This window comes from Lithobates pipiens, unplaced genomic scaffold, assembly GCF_037356315.1.
Source record: "Lithobates pipiens isolate NorthernLeopardFrog02 unplaced genomic scaffold, aLitPip1_a1.2 Scaffold_16, whole genome shotgun sequence".
Taxonomy (NCBI): domain Eukaryota; kingdom Metazoa; phylum Chordata; class Amphibia; order Anura; family Ranidae; genus Lithobates; species Lithobates pipiens.
The window spans coordinates 457,131,015-457,154,439 of NW_027507748.1; the positions used below are offsets into that span (position 1 = coordinate 457,131,015).

At 40.5% G+C, this 23,425-nt stretch overlaps 1 protein-coding gene across 6 annotated transcripts in view; it reads right to left on the bottom strand.

Moving 5' to 3' along the window:
- Positions 1–23,425, bottom strand: part of ATP11A (ATPase phospholipid transporting 11A) — a 241,603-nt gene that overhangs the window by 132,300 nt on the left and 85,878 nt on the right. For all 6 annotated transcript variants that reach the window (XM_077482875.1, XM_077482874.1, XM_077482876.1 and 3 more), the window contains exon 2: positions 10,361–10,483. In XM_077482875.1, coding sequence (XP_077339001.1) covers positions 10,361–10,483 — 123 coding nt within the window. The remainder of the gene's footprint in view (positions 1–10,360; positions 10,484–23,425) is intronic.

Sequence of the window (23,425 nt, forward strand, 5' to 3'; positions counted from 1 at the left end):
AGAACCACCTTTCACTGCAATTATACCTTCAAGTGTTTTTGGGGATGTCTCTACCAGCTTTGCACATCTACAGAGTTAAATCTTTGCCCATTCTTCTTTGCAAAATAGCTCAAGTTTTGTCAGACTGGATGGAGAGTGTCTGTACAGCAATTTTCAAGTCTTGCCACAAATTTTCAATTGGATTTAGGTCTGGACATTGACTGGGCCATTCGAACACATGAATAGGCTTTGCTCTAAACCATTCCATTGTAGTTCTGGCTGTTTGTTTAGGGTTGTCCTGCTGGAAGGTGAACCTCCGCCAGTGTCTCAAGTCTTTTGCAAACTTTAACAGGTTTTCTTCTAAGATTGCCCTGTATTTGACTCCATCCTTCTTCCCATAAACTCTGATCAGCTTTCCTGTCTCTGCAAAAGAAAAGCATCCCCACAACATGATGCTGCCACCACGTTTTGTGTTCAGGGTGATGTGCAGTGTTATTTTTCCACCACACATAGAATTTTGCTTTCAGGAAAAAAAAGAGTTCAAGTTGATCTCATCTGACCAGAGCCCCTTCCTCCACATGTTTGCTGTGTCCCCCACATGGCTTCTCGCAAACTGCAAATGGGACCTTCTTATGGCTTTCTTTCAACAATAGCTTCTTGCCACTCTTCAATAAAGTCCAGATTTGTGGAGTGCACGACTAATAGTTGTCCTGTGGACAGATTCTCCCACCTGAGCTGTGGATCTCTGCAGCTCCCCCAGAGTTACCATGGGCCTCTTGGCTGCTTCTCTGATTAATGCTCCCCTTGCCTGGCCTGTCAGTTTAGGTGGACGCCCATCTATTGGTAGGTTTGCAGTTGTGCCATACGCTTTCCATTTTCCATCTCCGTGAGATGTTCAAAACTTGGGATATTTTTTTAGAGCCTAACCCTGCTTTAAAATTTTCCACAACTTTATCCCTGACCTGTCTGGTATGTTCCTTGGCTTTCATGATGCAGTTTGTTCACAAAGGTTCTCTAACAAACCTCTGAGGGCTTCACAGAACAGCTGTAGTTATACTCAGATTAAAATTACACACAGGTGGACTCTATTTACTAATTAGGTGACTTCTGAAGGCAATTTCTTCCACTAGATTGTAGTTAGTGGTATCAGAGTAAAGGGGGCTGAATGCAAATGCACGTCACACTTTTAATTTATTTTTTTTGTAATAAATTTGCAAAACCATTTATCATTTTCCTTCAGCGTCACAATTTTTTGACACTTTGTGTTGGTCTATAACATAAATGCCCAATAAAATTAATTTACCTTTTTTTGTGTTGTAACATGTGCAAAATTTAAGGAGGTATAAAATTGCATACTCGCCTCTTTGTCCCATGTCGGCTCTAAGACCAAGAACTGAGCATTACATGACCACTTATCGGTTCTCCATTTGCTCCGAGTAGAGAACAGTGACAGAGCATAGAAAAAATAGAAAAGTGATAACAGAAAAAATGCAGAGTAGTCCATCGAGTCTGCGTGTAATTTTGTGTTTTTTTGTTACGTTTTGTATATTTTTTGATTTAGTTTTTTTTTCTTCTTTTCTTTTTTTAACTTTTTGTCCCAAGCATGTTTGAAGCCATTTACTGGCTCGCTACTTCTGCTGGAAGTTTATTCCAAGCATCAACTACCCTATTTGAACTTTCCTCCAGTTAGTTTGAGGTCATGTCCCCGTGTTCTTGATTTTGGTTTCATATGAAAAAACTGCCCTCCTGAACCTTATTCACTCCCTTGATATATTTAAAGGTTTCAATCGGGTAATACATATTAAGTTCCTGAAGTTGCTCTTGATTAGTGAAAGGTCGTGGGGATAAAAGCTTTTTTGTAACCTGGCTCTCGACTCGTCTAATCTTACCAACATCCTTTTGTAAGTGAGATCTCCAGAACTGGACATAGTATACACACACATACATATACAGTACATAGTAAATGAGGTCTCACTAAAGATCTATATAGGGGAATCAGGACTTCCCTCCTCCTGCTGAGGACCCCTCTAGTGATCCTTCCTAGAGTTCTATTCTATCTTCCTGCCCCTCTTGTAGATAGGTACAATATTAGCTGTCCGCCAGTCATGGGGAACTTCTCCTGTTAGAAGAGATTAACCTCTTGGCACCGGCTGCCACCGGCCCTTTAAGGGGTGTGCTATGCTGGGAGGCGGGCCAGGGCTTATGATCATGTGACAGCTGTGATTGGCTGTCACATGACTGGAAAAGTCCTGATCGCAAACAGCAATCGTGAACTTTTCTTGAGCCGCCGGTCACTGTGCCAGGACTGCGCAAGGTGTGCTTTCTCGGCACAGCACCGTCGGCACTATTGCATGCAAATATGCGTCCGCTCTGCGCCAAGGCCCATCCACTGAGAGGCCGTATATTTGCATGTGCTCAGTGCCAAGAGGTTAAAGAGATATGTTAATGGTCCAACAACTATACCTCAATGTTCTCTTAGAACTGTGGGATGAAGAATACCATCAGGGCCCATTGCTTTATTAAGTTTTAACAAAGCCACTTCCACTGCTACCTCTGTCTCCAGAAATCCTAAAAATTAACCGTCATTACTAGAACCAATGCAATTCCCCAAATTATGTTATTGTTAGTGCAATTTATTTCTGAGAAGACTGAACAGAAGTAATTGTTTAAATGGTTTACTACTTCCAGGTCTCCCTGAACATATGTGTTGGACCCAGTTTTCATTTCAGTGATGCCACTGTATTTTTTAGTTCTATCAATGTACCCAAAAAATGTTTAATCTCCTTTCTTAACAGATTTAGCAATTCCCTCCACTTTCTGTGCTTTGAAGGCACTCATGTGTTTGGCCTCCTTTTGTCCATTTGTATACTCTTCTCTGTCAGCTACAACTCTTTAGTGAACCATATTGGTTTTTTAATTCCGTTTGCTATTACTAACTTGCCTGACACATAATCTAGTTGCCTCCAGGATGGCAGACTTTACCAGTGCCCACCGATTACTGCCTACTGCCGTTTTTCTCCAACCTGTCAAAAGCATTTTTAGAAATTACAGCAAAATGTTTGTTTTTGTATGTGATTTTTCCGTTTTTGTTTTAATGTCAAACCAAAGACATTGATGATCACTAGTACCCAAATTGTCTCCCACTTCAACATCAGACAACAGAGCAGTCTCCCCTCTCTGCTCCTCCTGTGCCAGGCTGGGGAAGGGGCGGGTGCAGCTTGCTCTGGCTCTCAGCCATGAGCTGACAACAGGAGCCAGCTGTCAAACAATATTGTCAGGATCCTTACATAGATTGGTGCGGCTCTGCCACATCAGCTGACAGCGGGCAATAGCCTGCTATGAGCTGACTCTGATTTCCAGGAGAGCAAAAGTAAGTGAACTCCTGTGACCTACAAGAGGGGTATGGCCAAAAATGCTTTGGTAAAGCTTCTCTTTTAAAGTAGATCAAAAAAATACCTTGATGACATTTTGTTTGTGTATCATTCACAATGTTTTTATGGTTTATTAAAAGTAACAACAGTAGACTGTCCCTGCTTATTGTGTAAGCATAGATATTTGAATTCTTAGCCAGACGCACATATGACTAGGTAACAAAGCAGGAACACAACTGGGAGACAGGTGTCATCCAATAACAGGAACTGCCTGAAGGACCTTCTTGGCAGGATCAGAAGGTGTTTGTTTAAAAAAAAGCTTCACATTTAAGATCTTGAAACAGATCTTTGAAACTATATTTAGAAGTTAAAGCTTTCATGAGATTTTGGTCTGGATCCACATTAAGGATTAAAGTAGAAACTCAAAATAATTAGATAAATTGAAAAGCCTACTGAACGATAACCTAACAAAACTGCAATATTCACCTTTAATCCAGAGATTTGTCTAGCAGTACTTTTTCTGTTACTAGATGTCCTCAGTCTAAAGGCAGTCGTTTGCAGCCCCGGGGGGGGGGGGGGGCACAATTCTTCCCAAGGACACCAACAATGGGGCACAATTTGTCCCAATAACAACTACGATGGGGTACAATTCCTCCCAATAACACCTATGATGGGGTACAATTCCTCCCAATAACACCTATGATGGGGTACAATTCCTTCCAATAACACCAACGATGGTGCACCATTATTCCCACTGAAACAAATGATGGGGCATTATTTTATCCCCACCGTCGGAACCTTTTCTACTCCCAATTGCCACAGTCTGTGCCCCCCCCAAGTCTGAAGGACAGTAAACTGGCTCTTTGTCTGAAAGTTTTGAGACCCTGGTCTAAGATACTGCATCATTCACCTCACTTCCTCTGATCCCAGGTGGTCCTGAACCTACCCCAGCCTGTTACCGGACAGTGAAAGGAGGATGAAGAGTCCCTTTCTTTGTTACTCCACTTTACTCTTCTATCAGCGTGCTTCTTGCCAGAGCGTGAACTGATTAGCTCTTTGTTCTGCTACTTTGTTTCCCATTCTAAACTCCGCTGTACAGCAAGAGGCTAATGCCAAATCAGATTTGGATACTTACACTTCTTGCAAAAAAACCCCCAAAAAAACAAAACAAAAGATAAAAATAAAAAACAATTAAATTATCTAAACCCATGAACACAAATTGATAGTATTGCAGATTGCCCATCCATAGATGTGGTGGCTGCATTACTTTTCTTTTTTCACATCTTTCCTTTATTTTATATTCCTGCCATTAACTCAATTTCTCTCCTAGGGGTGACAACTGTACTTAGCAGCACTGTCACCCAAGTACAAGGTGTAACACTTTAAGACTACACTATACCTCCTTTCTCCATAACATGGGGTGGTGTTATGTTGTCCACAGAGATAGCAGGGAACAATGCTCACTGAAAACAGTTCAGAGACAAACAGCACAAGAATAGTGTGATGGATAAACAGCCATTTTTTACACAGATATACTAAAAACACTTACTTTTTTTGGAAAATGTTTTATTAATGGGAAGTCAACAAAGTTGGCCAAAGGCTCATAGTAGCTGATCACAAGTCATGTACATAGGGACAACAGAGATACAATCACATACGATAAAAAAAAAACACTTTCAATGGTGCATTTAACCGCTTGCTGCCCAGCCACAATACATTTACTGCAGCAGAGGCAGGCTAGATAACATACATGCACATCATCCAGCATGCTCTGGTTGGCTGCAGACATAAAACAGCACAGAGTCCTATGATTATATACACAAAAGGCTCTGTACACAAATCCGCAATCTGGGCAGGATGTTTCTTCTCCCAGTAAAATAGAAACAGCAAGATCTGTTAGTAAAAGCAGCATTGCACAATGTTAGGCACACAGTTAACCCCTTGATTGCCCCTGGATGTTAATATTATATATATATATACACACACATATACATACATATACATATACACACACACACACACACACACACACACATATACACGCAAACACACACCAAAGTTTGTAGACTAATAGCTTTCACTCAAACCAATATTCACTTATTGGTATTTTTTTTTATAGCAAAAGACATGTAAAAGAATAACATTTTGGCCTAAATTTTTGAAGGCATTAGATTTAAAAAAAAAAATGTTTTATTGGACCTGCTTTATAAAAGAAAATAGAAAATAAATATATATTTTAGTTTATATATAAAAAAAAAAAACCCAGTGGTGATCAAATACCGTTTGTGTACAGTGTACCACGCAATTGCCAGTTAGGCTCTGTTTCCATGATTGCAAAATGTGGCTTTGCAATGTGATTTTTGATACGATGTCATGTGACCAGGGTGGGGACAAAGGGTGGGCAGGAGGGACGGCTGCCCCTGGCGCAATGGTTTATTGCAGGGGTAGGGGGCACCCTGACCCTAACCTTAAGGGAAAGGGTGGCGCAGTTTGGCATCTTTGCCCTGGGCGCTGGATGACCTTGTCCCGCCACTGCATGGGACCAGTGAAAACCTTACAAGAACAAGTCGCACCAAAGTCAGAACAAAGTAGTGCAAAAACCTTTTTTGAGTAGCACCAATCAGAACGGGGACTATTGAAATACATGGGTTTTGACTTATCATGCAACTTCACATGTGTCAAGTCACACAACAACTTGCAGTAGTGGAAGCAGAGTCTTAAAGTAGCACAGTGCTAATTAGCAAGAAATGGCCTGGTCATAAAAAGGGGATAAAACCTTCTGGAGGTCAAGTGGTTAACAGACCAAAAACTTACAAATAAGGGACATATTGTTAAAATCTATATACATTTTAAAAAATGCAATAAAAATTCCAGAGCTGTATTAATTAGTGTTTAATTGCCTTTTTGAATTAAGTTCAGCTTCATATAAACAGACGTTTTAGTTCAATTTTTGTCGGATACTGGCAGGTTAAATAGACCCAGCAGCTTTAAGAGAGTTTAGTGCTTTTTTTTGCCTTTTATCGTAATGCCCATCTGAAGATCAATGACATCACTTTGTACAGTGAAGGGGAAGATGCTGGTGCTATATAAAGCAGCAACATTAGTATCATCACCAGCTTTCCTAATAGAACCTATTATGTTGTGTGCACACGACTAGAGTTTCTGGCAGACTAGGTCCGACGGTCTTCCCGACGGACTTCCAACCGACTTTCCGAACGAACGGACTTGGACACACCAAAGTCCGATGAATTCGACCGTGATGACGTACGACCAGACTAGAATAAGGAAGTTCATAGCTAGTAGCCAATAGCTGCCCTAGCATCAGTCTTTGTCTGTTGGACTAGCATACAGACGAACTGATTTTTTGAGTCTGTCGGAAAAATTTGAAACATGTTCTAAATCTAAAGTCCATCTGATTTTTTGACAGCAAAGGTCCGATTAAGCCCACATACACAACTGAATTGTCCCCGGGATTCGTTCCGTTGGACCTTTGCTGTCGAAAAGTGCGGCCGTGTGTACACGGCATAACTCATCTCATTTAAAGTATATCTAAACCTTTTTCCTTAAATGGGGATAAACAGGGAAGGGTTGGAACTTCTGTCAGGTTTTGACTATTGTCTGTGGCAACAATGAGGAGGTTCCCACACTGTATATTTGTCATTATGATCATTGTCCCCAAGACAAAATAGTGATTAGAAATCCAAAATGTTATAGTTGTCGCAGGAAAGAGGTGAGGGGAATGTGGGACACTAGCATTGGTGTCAACTGTCTAAAGCCCCATACACACCATCAGATTTTCTGATGATTTTTTCCTTCAGATTTACCAAAACCATATAACATGAGGTCAGACCTTAGGAGTTTCAATGTGTATGCAATCAGGCATACACTACATGGTTTTGGTAAATCTGAAGGAAAATATCAGCAGAAAATCAGTTAGTGTGTATGGGGCTTAAGAGTAATTTTTCCTCACTTACTTCTAAGGGCTCTTGCACACAGGTCCCCAAAAAAACGAAAAAAAAAACAAAAACATGAGTTTAAGCATTCAGGTTTTTTTTTTTGTTTACTGATCTGAAAGCAGCCCATTACTTTTAATAGGCCTGTTCATATAGGCATGTAAATATCAATAAACTAGATCATTAAAAAATCGTGTTGGTCTGTATTTTTCCAGCAGAGCACAGAGTGAACACAGGGAGGGTCAGTTTTGTGCCATCATCATCATCTTTCTTATGAATACATTTGAGCTTGTCACTGCTGAGAAGCTGAATAGTACATTACACTATGGCACACTACATTACACTATATGACACCAGCTACAGTTCCCGACAGCCTTTTAAAAGGTCCTGGGGAGACCTAACCATTCCCTAAGCTTGGTGAGAGCACTGATTAGTGGTCATGGTGATCTGGTAAGTAGATTACTTTCTCACCTGGGTGTGGAGTTGGATGCACTTATATGAAGGATCTCTTCACAGCTTTTTCCACTGCAAACTAACACTTTTATATGGATGGGTGTTTTTTGTTTGATATATATGGACTTTCATTTCAATGGTACTTTTCCTTAGTTTTCTGTTCACTTGTTTTTGTTTTTTTTTCAATGAAATTTTGTTTTCACATCACCTATTCAGTTGATCGCTAATTTTACCAGAGCTGCATTTACCATATTTATCGGTGTATAACACACGCCGGCGTATAACACGCACCCCAAATTTAGGAGGGAAGTTTAAGGAACAAGAAACTTACATTTAAATGCCCATCAATGCAACCTTATCAGTGTCAGTGCAGCTTTGCCCCAGTGTCCATTGCAGCCTTGTCAGTGCAGCCTTGCTCCAGGGTCCATTGCAGCCTTGTCAGTGCAGCCTTGCTCCAGGGTCCATTGCAGCCTTGTCAGTGCAGCCTTGCTCCAGGGTCCATTGCAGCCTTGTCAGTGAAGCCTTGCTCCAGTGTCCATTGCAGCCTTGTCAGTGCAGCCTTGCTCCAGGGTCCATTGCAGCCTTGTCAGTGCAGCCTTGCTCCAGTGTCCATTGCAGCCTTGTCAGTGCAGCCTTGCTCCAGTGTCCATTTCAGCCTTGTCAGTGCAGCCTTGCTCCAGTGTCCATTGCAGCCTTGTCAGTGCAGCCTTGCTCCAGGGTCCATTGCAGCCTTGTCAGTGCAGCCTTGCTCCAGTGTCCATTGCAAATTTGTCATTGCAGCCTTGTCATTGTTAATTGGCGCCATCGAGATCACAGGGACTGAGCAGAGCATCGCCGCCAAGATGCACATAGCCGATTGTACTTGGCTCCTCTCAGTTACGCCCACTCCCGCCCTATGATGGACATAACACAGGTCCAATGGCGGGAATGGGCGTGACTGTGAGCGGAGCCGAGTACATTCGGCTATGTGTATCTTGGCGGTAATCGCTCCTCTCCGCTCACAATCAGCGGAGATCGGCGGATATCAGCGTATAACACACACCCCTGAATTTAAGGGGAAAAAAGTGCGTGTTATACGCTGATAAAAACGGTACTTTGTATACCATACCTGTTCAAAGTTTTTGTCTAACTTTAACGTGCTAACAGCTGTAGATTGTTTATTCATATTTTAATTAAATTTTCACATATTTTCAATCGCTTTGTTGGCCTTAGGGCCTCTTTTTTTCTAAATAAATTTAATTATTTGTGGTTTAGAGTTTGTGTAAGAATCCAACATGTATGTAGACAACAATGTATAGAACCACAAAAAGCTCAAAAGGGGTTGCTTTACTAAAACTGGAGAGTGCAAAATCTGGTGCAGCCCTGCATGGTAGCCAGCTTCAAACGTCAGCTTGTTCAATTAAAAGAGAAGTATGGGGTATATTCTAAAAACCTTATACTCACCTAGGTGGATGCAGCATCGATCCAATGCTGCATTTGTCCCCTGCCAGCTCTGCACCGAGAACTGAGCGATCAAAGACCGCTGATCACTCAGTTCTCCCCTCTGCCCTGAGCAGAGAGCCATGATGGTCAGTCCCTCTCCCCTTCAGCACTCACTGGAGCGCTGGGCTGGAGAAGGGAGCAGCTGGCTCAGTCTGTCAGTAGCGCAGCAGAGAGGCTGTGCCAGCTGCAGGTCCAGGCATCTGAGTGGATCCTGATTGCAGTCAGGATTTTTCCCCAGCCTTGGCCAGCTGAGAAACTGCACGTCTGTGATCTTTTGGAGAAGTAGGGCCAAAAAATAAAACATTGGCCCTTAAAGTGCTACTAAACTCAGGACCCTGCATTCACTATATCTGGTCTCCTGCAGTATAATGACGGCGGCTGGTCGGCAAGTGGTTAAGCTTTGACTAAAAAAACTGCCAGCTGAGGTTCCTATGCAGAGTTGTACCAGATTTTGCACTCTCCCGGTTTTAGTAAATCAACCCCAAAGTGTACAGAAAAGATCAGTTCATAATCTTGTATCCATACAAGACTGCAGACAAATCCCCAGTACATTGGTGTCAGGTACGGAAGGAGTTTTCTATGCTGACCCAGTACACGGACATATGTTATGCCCCCACAAGCATCTCTTTCGCAAGCACTCGAACGTCACGGATATATCATTTGACCACAATAGGGATATTAGATTGGAAACTAAACTCCACTTGGTCAGGGTGGATGGTTTATTGTACTGTGCAAAGCGCCATGGATTACATCAATGCTGTATAAAATACATACAAAATAACAATGGCAACAATACATAGGTGATATATTTTAAACCGCATAACAGTTTGTCTAATCAATTTTAAACTGCTATATATTTGAAAGATTAAGTGTAAAGAATAGGAGACATTGACCTCATTTGTTCTTTTCTGTTGGCAATAAAAGCATTACAGAACTCTCATCAGAATGTAATCCAATAAGAGAAGAAATATTGCGTAAGCAATCTTCTGCTCCAAGAGTGATAAGCAGATACGAAGGCACTGAGCAGTTAGTAGTTGAGCTGTAGATAAATACAGCCCTAGTTACAAGTGGCAGCCAGGTAACCACACAAGTGACTTGATGGAGAGGAGTAAACAATCTTACCTTTGAGGAGACTATCCTGTTATCTGGATACCTCTGAGGAATGTATGCTTCAGTGCCAGCAGGAGGCTCTTTGTGACCAACATAAATAGTGCGATTGTCTACCCAATTTTCTTCTCCAGCACACTACAAAGGAGAGAGAAAATAAAAGGGGAAATCATTTCATCAGTTACAGACTACTTATCATATGGTCAAAATATGGGTCTTATTGAATAACACACTGCAAGAGTAAAAACCCATGAGAAACGGAAAACAATTTTCAGCTGACTTAAGAAAGGCAATTTCTGGAAGGGTCTCTTCGAAAACTAGAGGTAGCCAGAAAACTTCAGTTGCGTCAAAATAGAATTAGAACCCATGCCAGTATTTAGAAATGTATAATTCACACAAGGTCATGCGTACATAGAAACGGTAAGGGGTCTACACACATCTGCCATCCAACATGCTGAGGTGCTAAAACATCAAGTTTTTTTGAGCAAGTCAGATACTTCAGTTGCTCAAACAGTTGATTATATCAAATGTCAAAAGTTTTCAGTATTAATTGGGCACGTTGGTAATTATTATTTTTAATGTACAAATTGTATGATGTGAATATGCAAATAAGTTTGGGTACTAAAAGTAGCTGCACTCCTATTAGAAGCCATGTTTGTTTGAAGTACTTAAAGTGTGCCCACAGTTGCTATGACGGCACTGCGGAGAGGAGGGGGAGAGGAGCGAGGCCTCGGGCAACCACATCGCTGGATCGTGGGACAGGTGAGTGACTGTTTATTAAAAACCAGCAGCTACACTTTTTGTAGCTGCTGACTTTTAATAAACTGAAAAACAAGTGGAATTTCGCTTTAAAACGACAAAAATGATCAAATTGGGTTCTTGACGGATAAGACACTGGCACTTGGATGACTAGAAGAAACAGAGGTTGTTTATACATTTAATAGAAAGTTATATTATATACACCATTTGTAAATATAGAGCATCCAAAAATTTTAATGAGCATTCTTCGGTTGAATGATCAACTACTGATTACTATGGTCACGCCCCCCCAAACGAGATGAGTAGCTCGCTGAACATTTATGTTTATGTTGCAACCAGCAATGCAGTTGGTTGGTGCCTGCATGTCTGATGGCCCTCCTGAATCTATAGGCACTTTTTTTTCCAAAGAAAGGGGGGGGGGGGGGATAGAGGGATAAGCGGTCTCTAGATTTTATGGACCTGAACAATTAAAAATGTAACTGTCCAACTTCTCTGACCTGGGTTATTTTTTTAATGTTTCAACTCTCTCATTTCCTGCACTCCTGCCATGGCCTCTTCCTTTACAAGACCACTGACTACCTATGAAAAGGCGTAACAGAGACATCCAGACATGCCTTTTCCATGCCCTTTCCCTCTCTTGCAAAGTGTTTCTCATAGAATGTTCACAGACCCCCCTTAGGTATCTAGATAAATGCGAAAATCATCTCCAACTATGCTGGGCCCTGGCAGAACGCAAAAAGATCTTGACGCTCTCCTTTAAATCATTTATACGCAATACGTTTCAAGAATGGGGTAAAAATGTTAACCCCGGTGGTACCCCCACAATATTGTATTGTATTTGTTCCTCTGTGCCTGAAACGTGTTGGTAGATGTGGTGCTGAGAGAGGGGACATATATTTTGGTCCTGCCCGATTCTCAGTACATGCGAACATTTACTGACAGGAGATTACCTTTCACACTTTCCTTTTACGTACTGCACCACAATGAAGTACCACTGTCGACATAAAAAAAAACAAAAAACGGCGGTGAGGCACCAAGTTACTCTGCCCAGGCATGTATTCCACCTACTGCACCAGCCTACTCTACAGCAATGGATCCTTAAAGTAGAGAAGATTAGGGAAATTTAAGGTCTGACTAGCATGCTCAAAGATACAACTGAAATATTTAAAAAAAAACATCATTCTATTGGCTTGAATTTTCCTGTAGTGGATGATTTCAAAAATATTCTGGCGGTTTAATCTCCTGCACTGCTACACTCTCCTTACATTGTCAATCCTCGACATTCTTTAACCCCATTTGTCTGCTGGGCATAACTTCTTTAGATAATAGATTTACTCTTGTTACTCCTGCTGGTGGTGCTGCCTCACCTGCCCCCTTCCTACCCCCCACCCTCTTCTTTCCCCTCCCTTCTCTCCTCCCCCCCTTTTTTTCTTTCTTTCTCCCTCCTTTTACTTCTTTTCTAAGTTTACATCCTGTATACCCTTCCACACTGCATTGGGTTTTATGACGGGCTATTGATTAACTATCTACCTGTAATCTCTTGAAGTCTGTTGGGTTATGCTTTTGGCCCAAGATGGGTTTATGTTGTACCCATGTTGAATATTCTAGACCTAGACTTGGGGTGGTAGCTCAATGGCACCCTTTCTGAATTTGTACCTGGATGGTTAGGTCTATGTATCTTGTGTATTTCTAAGTTTTTCTGCTTATTGCAATTATGAAACTTTCTATAAAGAATACATGAAAAAAAAAGAACTACTGTGCTAAAACAGTTAAATGAACAGTTACTTTATCAAAATATACCAGTATTTTTCCCCTCAACTCGATTTGTCAAGGAACCCCTAAAAAAATTAAAATAATAATTGATAGGGAATTTTATTTTTCTATTGTTAGAAAAAAAAAATTACGTTTCCCCATACGCTCATTAAAAGCTAGTGGAATATCCCTCTATGGTTGCATTCTTGGATATGGAAGTATAAGCTCAAGGGATAACTTCTGAATTGGTAAAGGTATACAAAATCACAGATTGGAGAACAGATCAGCGAATGACCAGATTGAAAACAGCCCCTGGAGGTACCTTCTTATACTCCTTGGAGGTACGCTTCCAGGTAATAAACTCAGATTCAGAGCTACTAGTCCAAACAAAAGTGCGTCTTGAACAATAAGATGGATTACAGAATGCACTAGTTTACTGTTTACATGTTCCCGTTCATCTAATTGTAATAGGATGGATTAATGGTAGAATAAAGTTAGATTAGGAGTACTAATCCAATTAACAATGTCAGTAAATGTTTAAGTAGTACTATATAGACAACTAGACTATATTTTAAACTTAGATAAATTTTTTTTCTACCTGCAATACAATACAATGTAGCAACACAATAATAAAAAAAAAAAAAAAAAAAAAAAAAAAAACTTATGTAAAATTGCAATAATGTATTATGTAAAAGAGATAACTAAACAGCCTGCTTGGAATAAATAAGTAGCACGTGGTGTTTGCTATTACCATACACCATATTGTCGGTGTACCATAACAATTGGACGTTTGAAAGCAGATACAAGGCTCAAATTTCCCCTGCTCATTACATCAGAACAGACATGCTGTTTGACCGGACTAACTCGCACTTGTAAACAAGAGATGAATGTTCTCAATAAAATGCTTTCTGGGAGCTAGTCAGACAAAAGTGCATATCAGCTATCATAACTCATTCCCAGAGTGAGCATGGACCATAAGGAAATGTTACAGTATAAAATCTTAATGCAAATAATTCAATTTTAAAAACACAAGAAAAAAAAAAAAAACCTTCATAATGCATTAAACAGCATCCAAAAAAGAAAGCGACATTTCTCATCTCAGAAATTGGAATCGTGCTGCAATGGGTTTGTATTGTGATAATGGTTACAGGAATGATTATATAAATAAAACTTTGTTAAGAAATGATGTCTTTAATGAGTAATTGAAAAAAATGACAGTAATTATAGCAATTCTATATTGTAAACAAAAACAAAATTGATCATTCCCTGAAATCAAAGAAAGCATAAAACAGGACCTTTATACATGTTCGGAACAAATCTATATTACTCAAACTCTGAATAAATGATAGTCTGGAAAAAAAAAAAGCATTAGGTTGTCTAAATCGTTAATTCCATTAAATGTTCCATACTTACACAATACATGTATCCTTTTTCTAAACCTGTGTGTGCAATGCTAACAATATTGTATGGCAGTATATATCTGAAGTCATTTCATGCAGTTTTAGGGCACTTTTATACACCAGTCATAACAATATGACCACTGACAGTAAGAGTGAATAACATTTTGTGACAATGGCACCTGAAAGCGGCTGGGATATATTAGCAGCAAGTCAGCATGTTGTCCCTGAAGATGATGTATTGAAAAAAATGGGCAAGCATAAGGATTTGAGTGTCTTGCAATTGGAATGGCTAGACTTCTGGGTCAGAGGATCTTAAAAACTGCAGCTCTTGTGGGATTGTTCCTGGTCTGCAGTGGCCAGGATCTATCAAAAGTGGTTGAAGGAAGGAAAACAGTTCAACCGATGATGGTGCCATGGGCAGCCCAGGCGCATTGATGCATGTGGGGAGGGAAGGATGCCTCATGTAGATCAATGGAAGAGTGCATCGTAGTTTGTTGCGTATGGAGAAACTGACCAGTCAGGGTGCCCAGATACCACAACATACCTTCAGAGGTCAAGTGGAGTCCATACCTCGATGGATCAGGGCTGCTTTGGTGGCAAAAGTGAGACCTACTCAATATTAGGTGAACGGTCATAACGTCCATCTCGATCCAGTGATGCCCAGATACCTGAATGTAGTGATGTATACGAGATCAGCAGCTCTCTTTCCCCTCATTGGACAGAGAGGCAGCAGCCGGAGCCGCTCCTGCTGCTGTCAATCGCAGCTAAGGAGGAGAGAGTAAGAGGCAGAGCCAAGCCACGCTCTGTGTGTCAATTGACATACACAGCTGGCTCATGAGCAGGCACGCACAACAGCCCCCATTGCAAGCGGCATGCTATAAGAGCACACAGAGGGGGGAGGAGCCCAGAGCACTGCAAGCAGACCTAAAGAAAGAATATTCTAGGTTTATTATCACTTTAAGCAATCAACAATAAATTATTTTTCAGAGTGCTTAAACCCAACTATAGTGTACAAATCTGTTAGTTCAACAGTTTTAAATATATAGAGTAAGCACACCACATACCAAAAATGCTTTTTCAATTAAGTTGTATTGGGCATATACATACAACTATATAGTACAGTGATGGCGAACCTTGGCACCCCAGATGTTTTGAAACTACATTTCAGATGATGCTCATGCACTCTGCAGTGTAGTTGAGCATCATGGAAAAAGTAGTTCCAAAACATCTGGGGGGCCAAGGTTCGCCATCACTCATATAGTAGGTACAAACATCCAAGTATGTCATACCGCATCAGGCATAATAGAGCATAAGTATTCGCTCCACTGTTAATACCAACCAACAAAAATACATGCATGTACTGTATTTAGTACTTTAGATGAGCACCATTTAAGTCATATAGCAGCTGAAGTACAGAAATGCATACAGGAATTTAGTACCCAAAATGGAATAATGAGAATAGCTGAGTCAGACACTGGTGAAAAGAGAGAGGAGGAAAAACCCAACGTTTCACTTTCTGACTAACAAAAGTTCAGACAAACCAAAAGAGTGAATATACATAGCAGGAATGCAGAACGCAATAAAAGCCCTACACAGGTTCTAACCCTTTCCTCCTCTATCCAAAATGAATAAAATAAAGTTTTGGCTATACATACACTTGAAAAAAGATCTGCTTCTGAAAAGCTATTTATGCTATTGTATAGCAGACAACAGAAATGCAAAACCATAGCTAGGAGAGACGCTGCCATATCATCCTGCTGATGTATGCAAAGCATTTAAGCACAAAAAAAGCAAATATTGCTAGAATTTAAAAGACATCTTGACGGTAATGCAAAAGATCAATATGCAGCTTAAAGATTTATTAATGAACAACTGTCTTTGCTTTGGCAAGGAGACAGTATATATATATATATATAATTCTACAATAATTACAATTCACTGGCGTATAGACAATCTGCACAAAAAGTTACAGTGACTGCCATTTGCTAAAAAAACATTTGTAATTACACTGGGTACATAGGCGTGTATATGTAGAACTGGCAAAACACAGTTGATGCCTCTTCTCTACTTAGCATAGTTGCCCCTTGTCATTGATTACCACAAGCTCTACCAGTTTTCCTTGTGGGTCAATGGAAAGGTTACTACATGATTAATGGACTGACTTGCTACTATTAATATTATATAAAGGCTGAAAAGAACAGGGTCAGATTCTGATAATCCCATGCAAATGCCTTTGTAGTACAAAGGATCCTGGTACCTACTGAATCAGAGATTCCTCTATAAATGGCAACCTGTATAAAAAAATGCATTGCAAAAAATGCACCCAAATTAATAAAATAAAATCATGTTCATTTATTAAAATGTTTGCATAAAGCCTGCAGAGCACTGCAACAGCAATCAGTCCATTGCGAATAAAATACACAGGCTCGTGAAAACGTTTCCACAAGCTCCAGATCTATACAGAGGTAAGGCCTTCTGTTTTTGGTCCTGGAGGAAGTAAACACTGGACTATGAGTGTGGTATCACTGTGTGCTCAATTTATGATCTTTGAGTCCTCTGCTGTGGTGACTGATGGGACTTGTAGTCTTTCCATTCGGAGATCCCTGTGAACAGACCATTGAGCATATAAAGCCATGCTAAATTCAAAAGAAACAGGATGCTCCAGGGAGAAGACGTTGCCCTTTTTTTATATAATAAGCTGAGAAATTGTCAGAAATTATAATTTTGTCTTTAGTTTAACATACTTTAATTTTGTACAATGAATGTCATTCCAAACATCTTCACAATAATTTTTTTTTACCACCATCACAAAATAATTTCTTTTTCACTCCTTTCACTCAGTGGCGGCTAGTGCTCAAAATTTTGGGGGGGGGGGGAGCCCAAACTAACACCACCCTCGCGAGAGATGGACGGCAGCGATCACCCCCCCCCCCCCCCACCAAGCCCTAAGACTGCTTGGCCATTGGGGGCTTCCTGTGGGAGGAGAATGAGGAAAACAATAGCAAATATTATTTTGCTATTTTTAAACAACCTTTTTTGAAGCCTATTAGAGCCTGAGGCCGGGTTCACACTATAACCCGCTGCGGATCTCACAGGAGCAATGTGCGTCCCGGTTTCAGGGACTAATCAGGGCTGATTCTATGCCTGAATTCAGCCCTGAAACTGAGCCAAAGACGCACAGGCCCTGAAACGGAGCTCTGCAGCCGCAACGGAGATATGTGAACCGGCTCCATAGGGAGCCAGTCACAGTCTCCTGCTATGCAAACTGTATGCGGGGAAATCCACATCTAATTCGCATAGGTGTGGACCCGACCTCAGGCTCTAATCATGTGTTTAAAAAAAAAAAAAAGTCCCATTAAAATCCATGCGGCCCACGCCCCGCATGTAGATTAGGGGGATCATTGCCCCTGTGCCCCTCATAGAGCGACCGCTACTGCTTTCACTGTCCTGCCATACCACAGCTACAATTGTGGCAACAAAAGCGTTAACATACCATCATCACTCAGTGTGGTTACTGAGCAAAATCTTACATGCCTTGTCTATATCTGGTCTTCCACAGTACACAGAATATGGAAGTGCAATTATTTTAGCAAATATAAACTGCTAAATACCTTTTCTCACCAGCAGTATTTAGCAGTCTTGTGACTTCTATCAGTGTCCAGCCAAGCACTGGTTAAAGCTTGTGGAAGGAGTTTACATTCTCCTCTGACTGTCCTTTGAGGCTGCATGGCCCCTGAATTGCCGTCTGGACAGTGCCGATTGGCACAGTGCTGATCACATGCACCCTTCAAAAAAATAAATAAATAAATAAATAAAAAAACACAACCCTCTAGTAATACACACCAAACTGAGCATGTGCAGAGTGCCTCCAAGGCTCTGTTCTATCAGCAGATGGATCGGGGACAACAAAAGAAGGCAAGCATCTGAGAAGACATGATCAAACATCTTTTACACAATGCAGAGGTTAACCCCTTAGGTTCCACAGTGAGTATAACAAGCATGCTTTACTGCATATACAGACTGATTTTACTGTTGTGGGTTGAGGAAAACTTTTTTAAATTTACACCCTCCCAGAAATTGGCACTTGATTGAGGGTGTTAATCAACAGTAGTGGATCAGAAAGGGGTTAACTACTACACTAAAGGAGTTCAAGAGTAAAGGAGTCCATATACTTATAAAACATATTTTGAACTCTTGATATTTGTTACATGAATAGCCAAATATCTTCAAGGTCAATCAACCCTTTAATTTTTGTTATGTTGATGGACATAAGTGAAAGAGGAATGTCAAATGTGTGATTCATTTGTTCTGAATATCAGCACCAGCCAAACAGCAATAAATAAATAAAGCAGTGTCTAACACACTGTGGCCATCAAAATGGAAGTACATTGTCCAGGAACATCAGAGGGCACTCAGGCAATTAGTTATTGTTGATGGTAAAACAGAATGTAAAAAGGCAAGGATGACCAAGTTCTAGTATAAAGCGGAACTAAACCCAACGATTTAACGCTTCCAAAAAAACAGTTACCTTCAGGGCCAGTTCACACCACATGCAGTCCTGTGCGTTTTTTTTTTCTAAATCAAAAACGCATGGAAAGTAGATTATATAGTTTTCAATGGCATAGTTCACACCAGAAAAAATAAATAAATAACATAGAGAATGCTGCATTTTTCCTGCACTGGAACAAAAACGCACTGGAACGCACCAAAAAAACATATCCTTAACCACTTGCCGACCAGCCGCCGTCATTATACTGCGACAGGTCCCGCGAACTGTTGTAACTCTACGTCGGTCCCTTTAAGCGGGATAGCAGGGACACGCCGGTGGAGGTGCCGTTGCTAGTAAGCAGCGGTCACAATGACTGCCGGCCTCGAGCAATTGCGGGCACGAGAGGCAGAACAGGAACTTGTGTAAACACACAAATCCCCATTCTGTGAGCTGAGGAGAGAGAAATAGGGAGTTCCTACAATCTCCTATAGTCAGTCCCATCCACCACATTTAGAACACACACATAGGGAACACCGTAAACCTCTTGATCGCCCCTAGTGTTAACCCCATTCCCTGCCAGTGACATTTATACAGTAAATTGGTGCATTTTTATAGCACTGATCATTGTATAATTGTCAATCGACCCAAAAATGTGTCAAAAGTGTCTGATGTGTCCATCATAATGTCGCAGTCTCGATAAACAAATTGCAGATCGACACCATTACTAGTAAAAATATAAAAAATAAAAATGCCATAAATCTATCCCCTATTTTGTAGACGCTATAACTTTTGTGCAAACCAGTCCATATACACTTTTTATGATTTTTATTACCAAAAATATGTAGAACACACTGAAGCAAAAAATTATCTTTTAAAAAAAAAAAAATTGAGGCTATTTATTACAGCAAAAGGTAAAAAATAATGCATTTTTTTTTCAAAATTGTTGCTTTTTTTTTTGCTTATAGCACAAATAAAAACCATAGAGATAATCAAATACCACCAAAAGAAAGCTCTATTTGTTGGAAAAAAAAGGACGTCAATTTGTTTGGGTACAGCACCGCACGACCGCGCAATTGTCAGTTAAAGAGGCGCAGCGCCGAATCGCAAAAAATAGCCTGGTCATTGGGCAGCCAATTCTTCTGGGGCTGAAGTGGTTAAGATTAAGAAAAAAAACGGGGGGGTGGGGGGATGGGGAATGCATTGGACTGTACCAAAAAATGTGCATGCAGAGAAGCATCTGGAACGCATCCGGACTGTATTTCTTTGGTGTGTCAAGTCATCAAACGGCAGATCACATGAACAGCACATGAACAGCACCTTGGCTACTGCAAATCAACCAGAGGCCAAGATGGCAGCTTCTATGGCTGTAAATGGGTGGGTTTAGTTTTATTTTAAACAGAGATGTTAAACAGATTATACAATATGTTGTAAGCATTGTGAATGTTTTCAGTACTAGGGAAGAAAATCTCACCACTAAAAGTGCCTCTGATTTTTTTCATTTGTATCTTATGCATGGACTAATTATACAAAAGCACCAAGACCCCATGGGCTACCTGGAAAGAATACAGATTTATGTATGAGGAACCTCCAATGGCAGCTGCTCTTAAGACACTTATCTTAATTTCATGATACCATTTAACATGTTTTACAAATAAATATGTGAAAAGTGTGACATGCATTTGTATTGAGCTCCCGTGAAGCAATACTTTGTAGAATCACCTTTCACTGCAATTACAGCTGCAAGTCTTTTTTGAGTATGTCTCTACCAGCTTTGCAAATGTAGATTCCATTTTTGCCCATTCTTGTTTGCAAAACAGCTCAAGCTCTGTCAGATTGGATGGCGAGAGTGTCTGAACAGCAATTTTCAAGTCTTACCACAGATTCTCAATTGGATTTAGGTCTGGACTTTGAGTGGGCCCTTCTAACACATGAATATGCTTTGATCTAAACTATTCCATTGTAGCTCTGGCTGTATGGTTAGGGTCGTTGTCCTGCTGGAAGGTGAACCTCCACTCAGTCTCGTCTTTTGCAGACTCTGACAGGTTTTCTTTTACGATTTCCCTGTATTTGTCTCCATCCATTGTTCCACCAACTCTGACCAGCTTCCCTGTCCCTGCTGAAGAAAAGCATCCCCACAACATGATGATGCCACCAATAGGTTTTACGGTGGGGATGGTGTGTTCAGGGTGATGGGCAGTGTTAGTTTTCTGCCACACATATTGTTTTGCTTTTAGGCCAAAGAATTCAATTTTGGTCTCATCTGACCAGAGCACCTTCTTCCATATTTTTGCAGTGTCTCCCACATGGCTTCTCGCAAAAGGAGACTTCTTATGGCTTTATCATGCCACTCTACCATAAAGGTCAGATTTGTGAAGTGAATGACTAATAGTTGTTCTGTGGACAGATTCTGCCACCCGAGTTGTGGATCTCTGCAGCTTCTTCAGAGTTACCACCTCTTGGCTACTTCTCTGATTAAGGCTCTTTTTGCCCGGCCTGTCAGTTTCGGTGGACAGGCATGTCTTGGTAGGGTTGCCACATCATCCCTTTAATCCAGGACACATATGAATTACACAGGATCTGAGGTTGATTTAATGCAGATAATTACCACCTTAATCAGCCACAGAACCTGTGTAATTAATGTGAGTCCTGGATTAAATGAATGATGTGGCAACCCTGTCTTGGTAGATATACAGTTGTGCCATACTCTTTCCATTTTCGGATGATGGATTGAACAGTGCTCTGTGAGATTTTCAAAGCTTGTGATATTTTCTTATAACCCAACTGCTTTAAACTTCTCCACAACTTTATCCCGGTCCTATCTGGTGTGTTCCTTGGCCTTCATAATGCTTTTTTTTCACCAAGGTTCTCTAACAAACCTCTGATGACTTCACAGAACAGCTGTATTTATACTGAGATTAAATCACACACAGGTGAACTCTATTTACTACTTAGGTGACTTCTGAAGACATTTGGTTCCACTAGATTTTACTTAGGGAATCAGAGAAAAGGGGGCTGAATACAAATGCACGCTACACTTTTCACATATTTATTTGTAAAAAAAATTGAAAAAGCAGTTATTTTCCTTCTGCTTCACAATTACGTGCCACTTTTTGCTGGTCTATCACATAAAATCCCAATTAAAAACATTTACGTTTTTGGTTGTAACATGACAAAATGTGGAAAATGTCAAGGCATTATATTTACACACGATATTACCAAAAGTATTGGGACGTCTGCCTTTACATGCACATGAACTTTAATGGCATCTCAGTCTTAGTCCATTAGGTTCAATATTGAGTTGGCCCACATTTTACAGCTAGAAGAGCTTCAACTCTTCTGGGAAGGCTGCCCACAAGGTTTAGAAGTGTGGCTAAGGGAATGTTTGACCATTCTTCTAGAAGCCTATTTGTGAGGTTAGGCACTGATGTGCACGAGAAGTGTAAATATTAACAGAAGAAAAGTATTTCTCATGCGCTCATGCAGGCGGTATTGATATAAAGTGGTAGTAATTTCGAATGGTGGATAGTATAGGATGATCATGCGTGTCCGGCTGCCTAAACAAACCAGGGGTGGTCTGAAAGAAGGCAGAGTGAAAAAGTAGATGGAAGGCGCGTGTTCTAATGCACGAATCAAAAATGATAAAAGTTTATTCTTATACAAAATAGACGAGTACAAAGAAATTACTACGTATTCATAAAAACCAGGTTACAAAATGTTCATAAAGAATTAATCATGCCCATGCAAGGGCAAATGCTCAATGGTAGGCTAACATGCTTCGAGGGGTTCCCTCTTTATCAGAGCCTTGGAAAACAAAAGAAAGTCTGTAAAATATTGTAAATATACATATATAGCGTTGTGGCTGATTGGGAGATGTATCACATGACGGGTGATGTGTTCTCCTTTACTCAAGAAGTGTCCCCCATCACAGCGCTCTAGATAGGATAAATACCAAATGTATGTGTGTTGTAGTATAGGGCAGTGGCCATCAACCCTGTTCTCGGGGCCCACTAACAGGCCAGGTTTGCAAGATAACTGAAATACATCACAGGTGATATGATTTGCTGCTCAGTGATTGCAGTATTCTAGTCTGCATCTCCCAAGGTAATAAATAAAACCTGGCCTGTTAGTGGGCCCTGAGGACAGGGTTGATAACCACTGGTATAGGGCACATATACAGTATATAAAGTTTTAGACTTATACATTGTATATTGTTGTTACTATTACAGACAAGAGACGTATAATTGTAATATTAAAATGTTGAAGTGTTAAAAAATTAAGTCATTGGAGTACTAAAACATTAAAAGCATTAGAAATGATAAGATCTTAGAAATATTTTTAAATTATTAATTTTAAAATTACTTTAAAAGTATTAAAACTATTAAAACAGTGAACCATTAAAAATATAAGTCATTAGCTCTACTTACTATAGCGGGTTCACTGAACACAGTTGCAGTCTAAATGCAAATGCAGATGCAAATGCAAGCATGTGCAGAGCAGAGGTGGGTGGGTCCAAGGAGCGATCATGTGACCTGTGATGTCAGACCTAGAAAGTGGGTAGTTCATTCACTTGAACGTATGCCGTTGTACCTGTGGGCATGGCTGTGCATTCCAGAAGCCGCTCTTACGTCCAATGATAGGCCAGTTCTATAGTGGCTGGCCTAGCCGGACGATGGTCTGTAA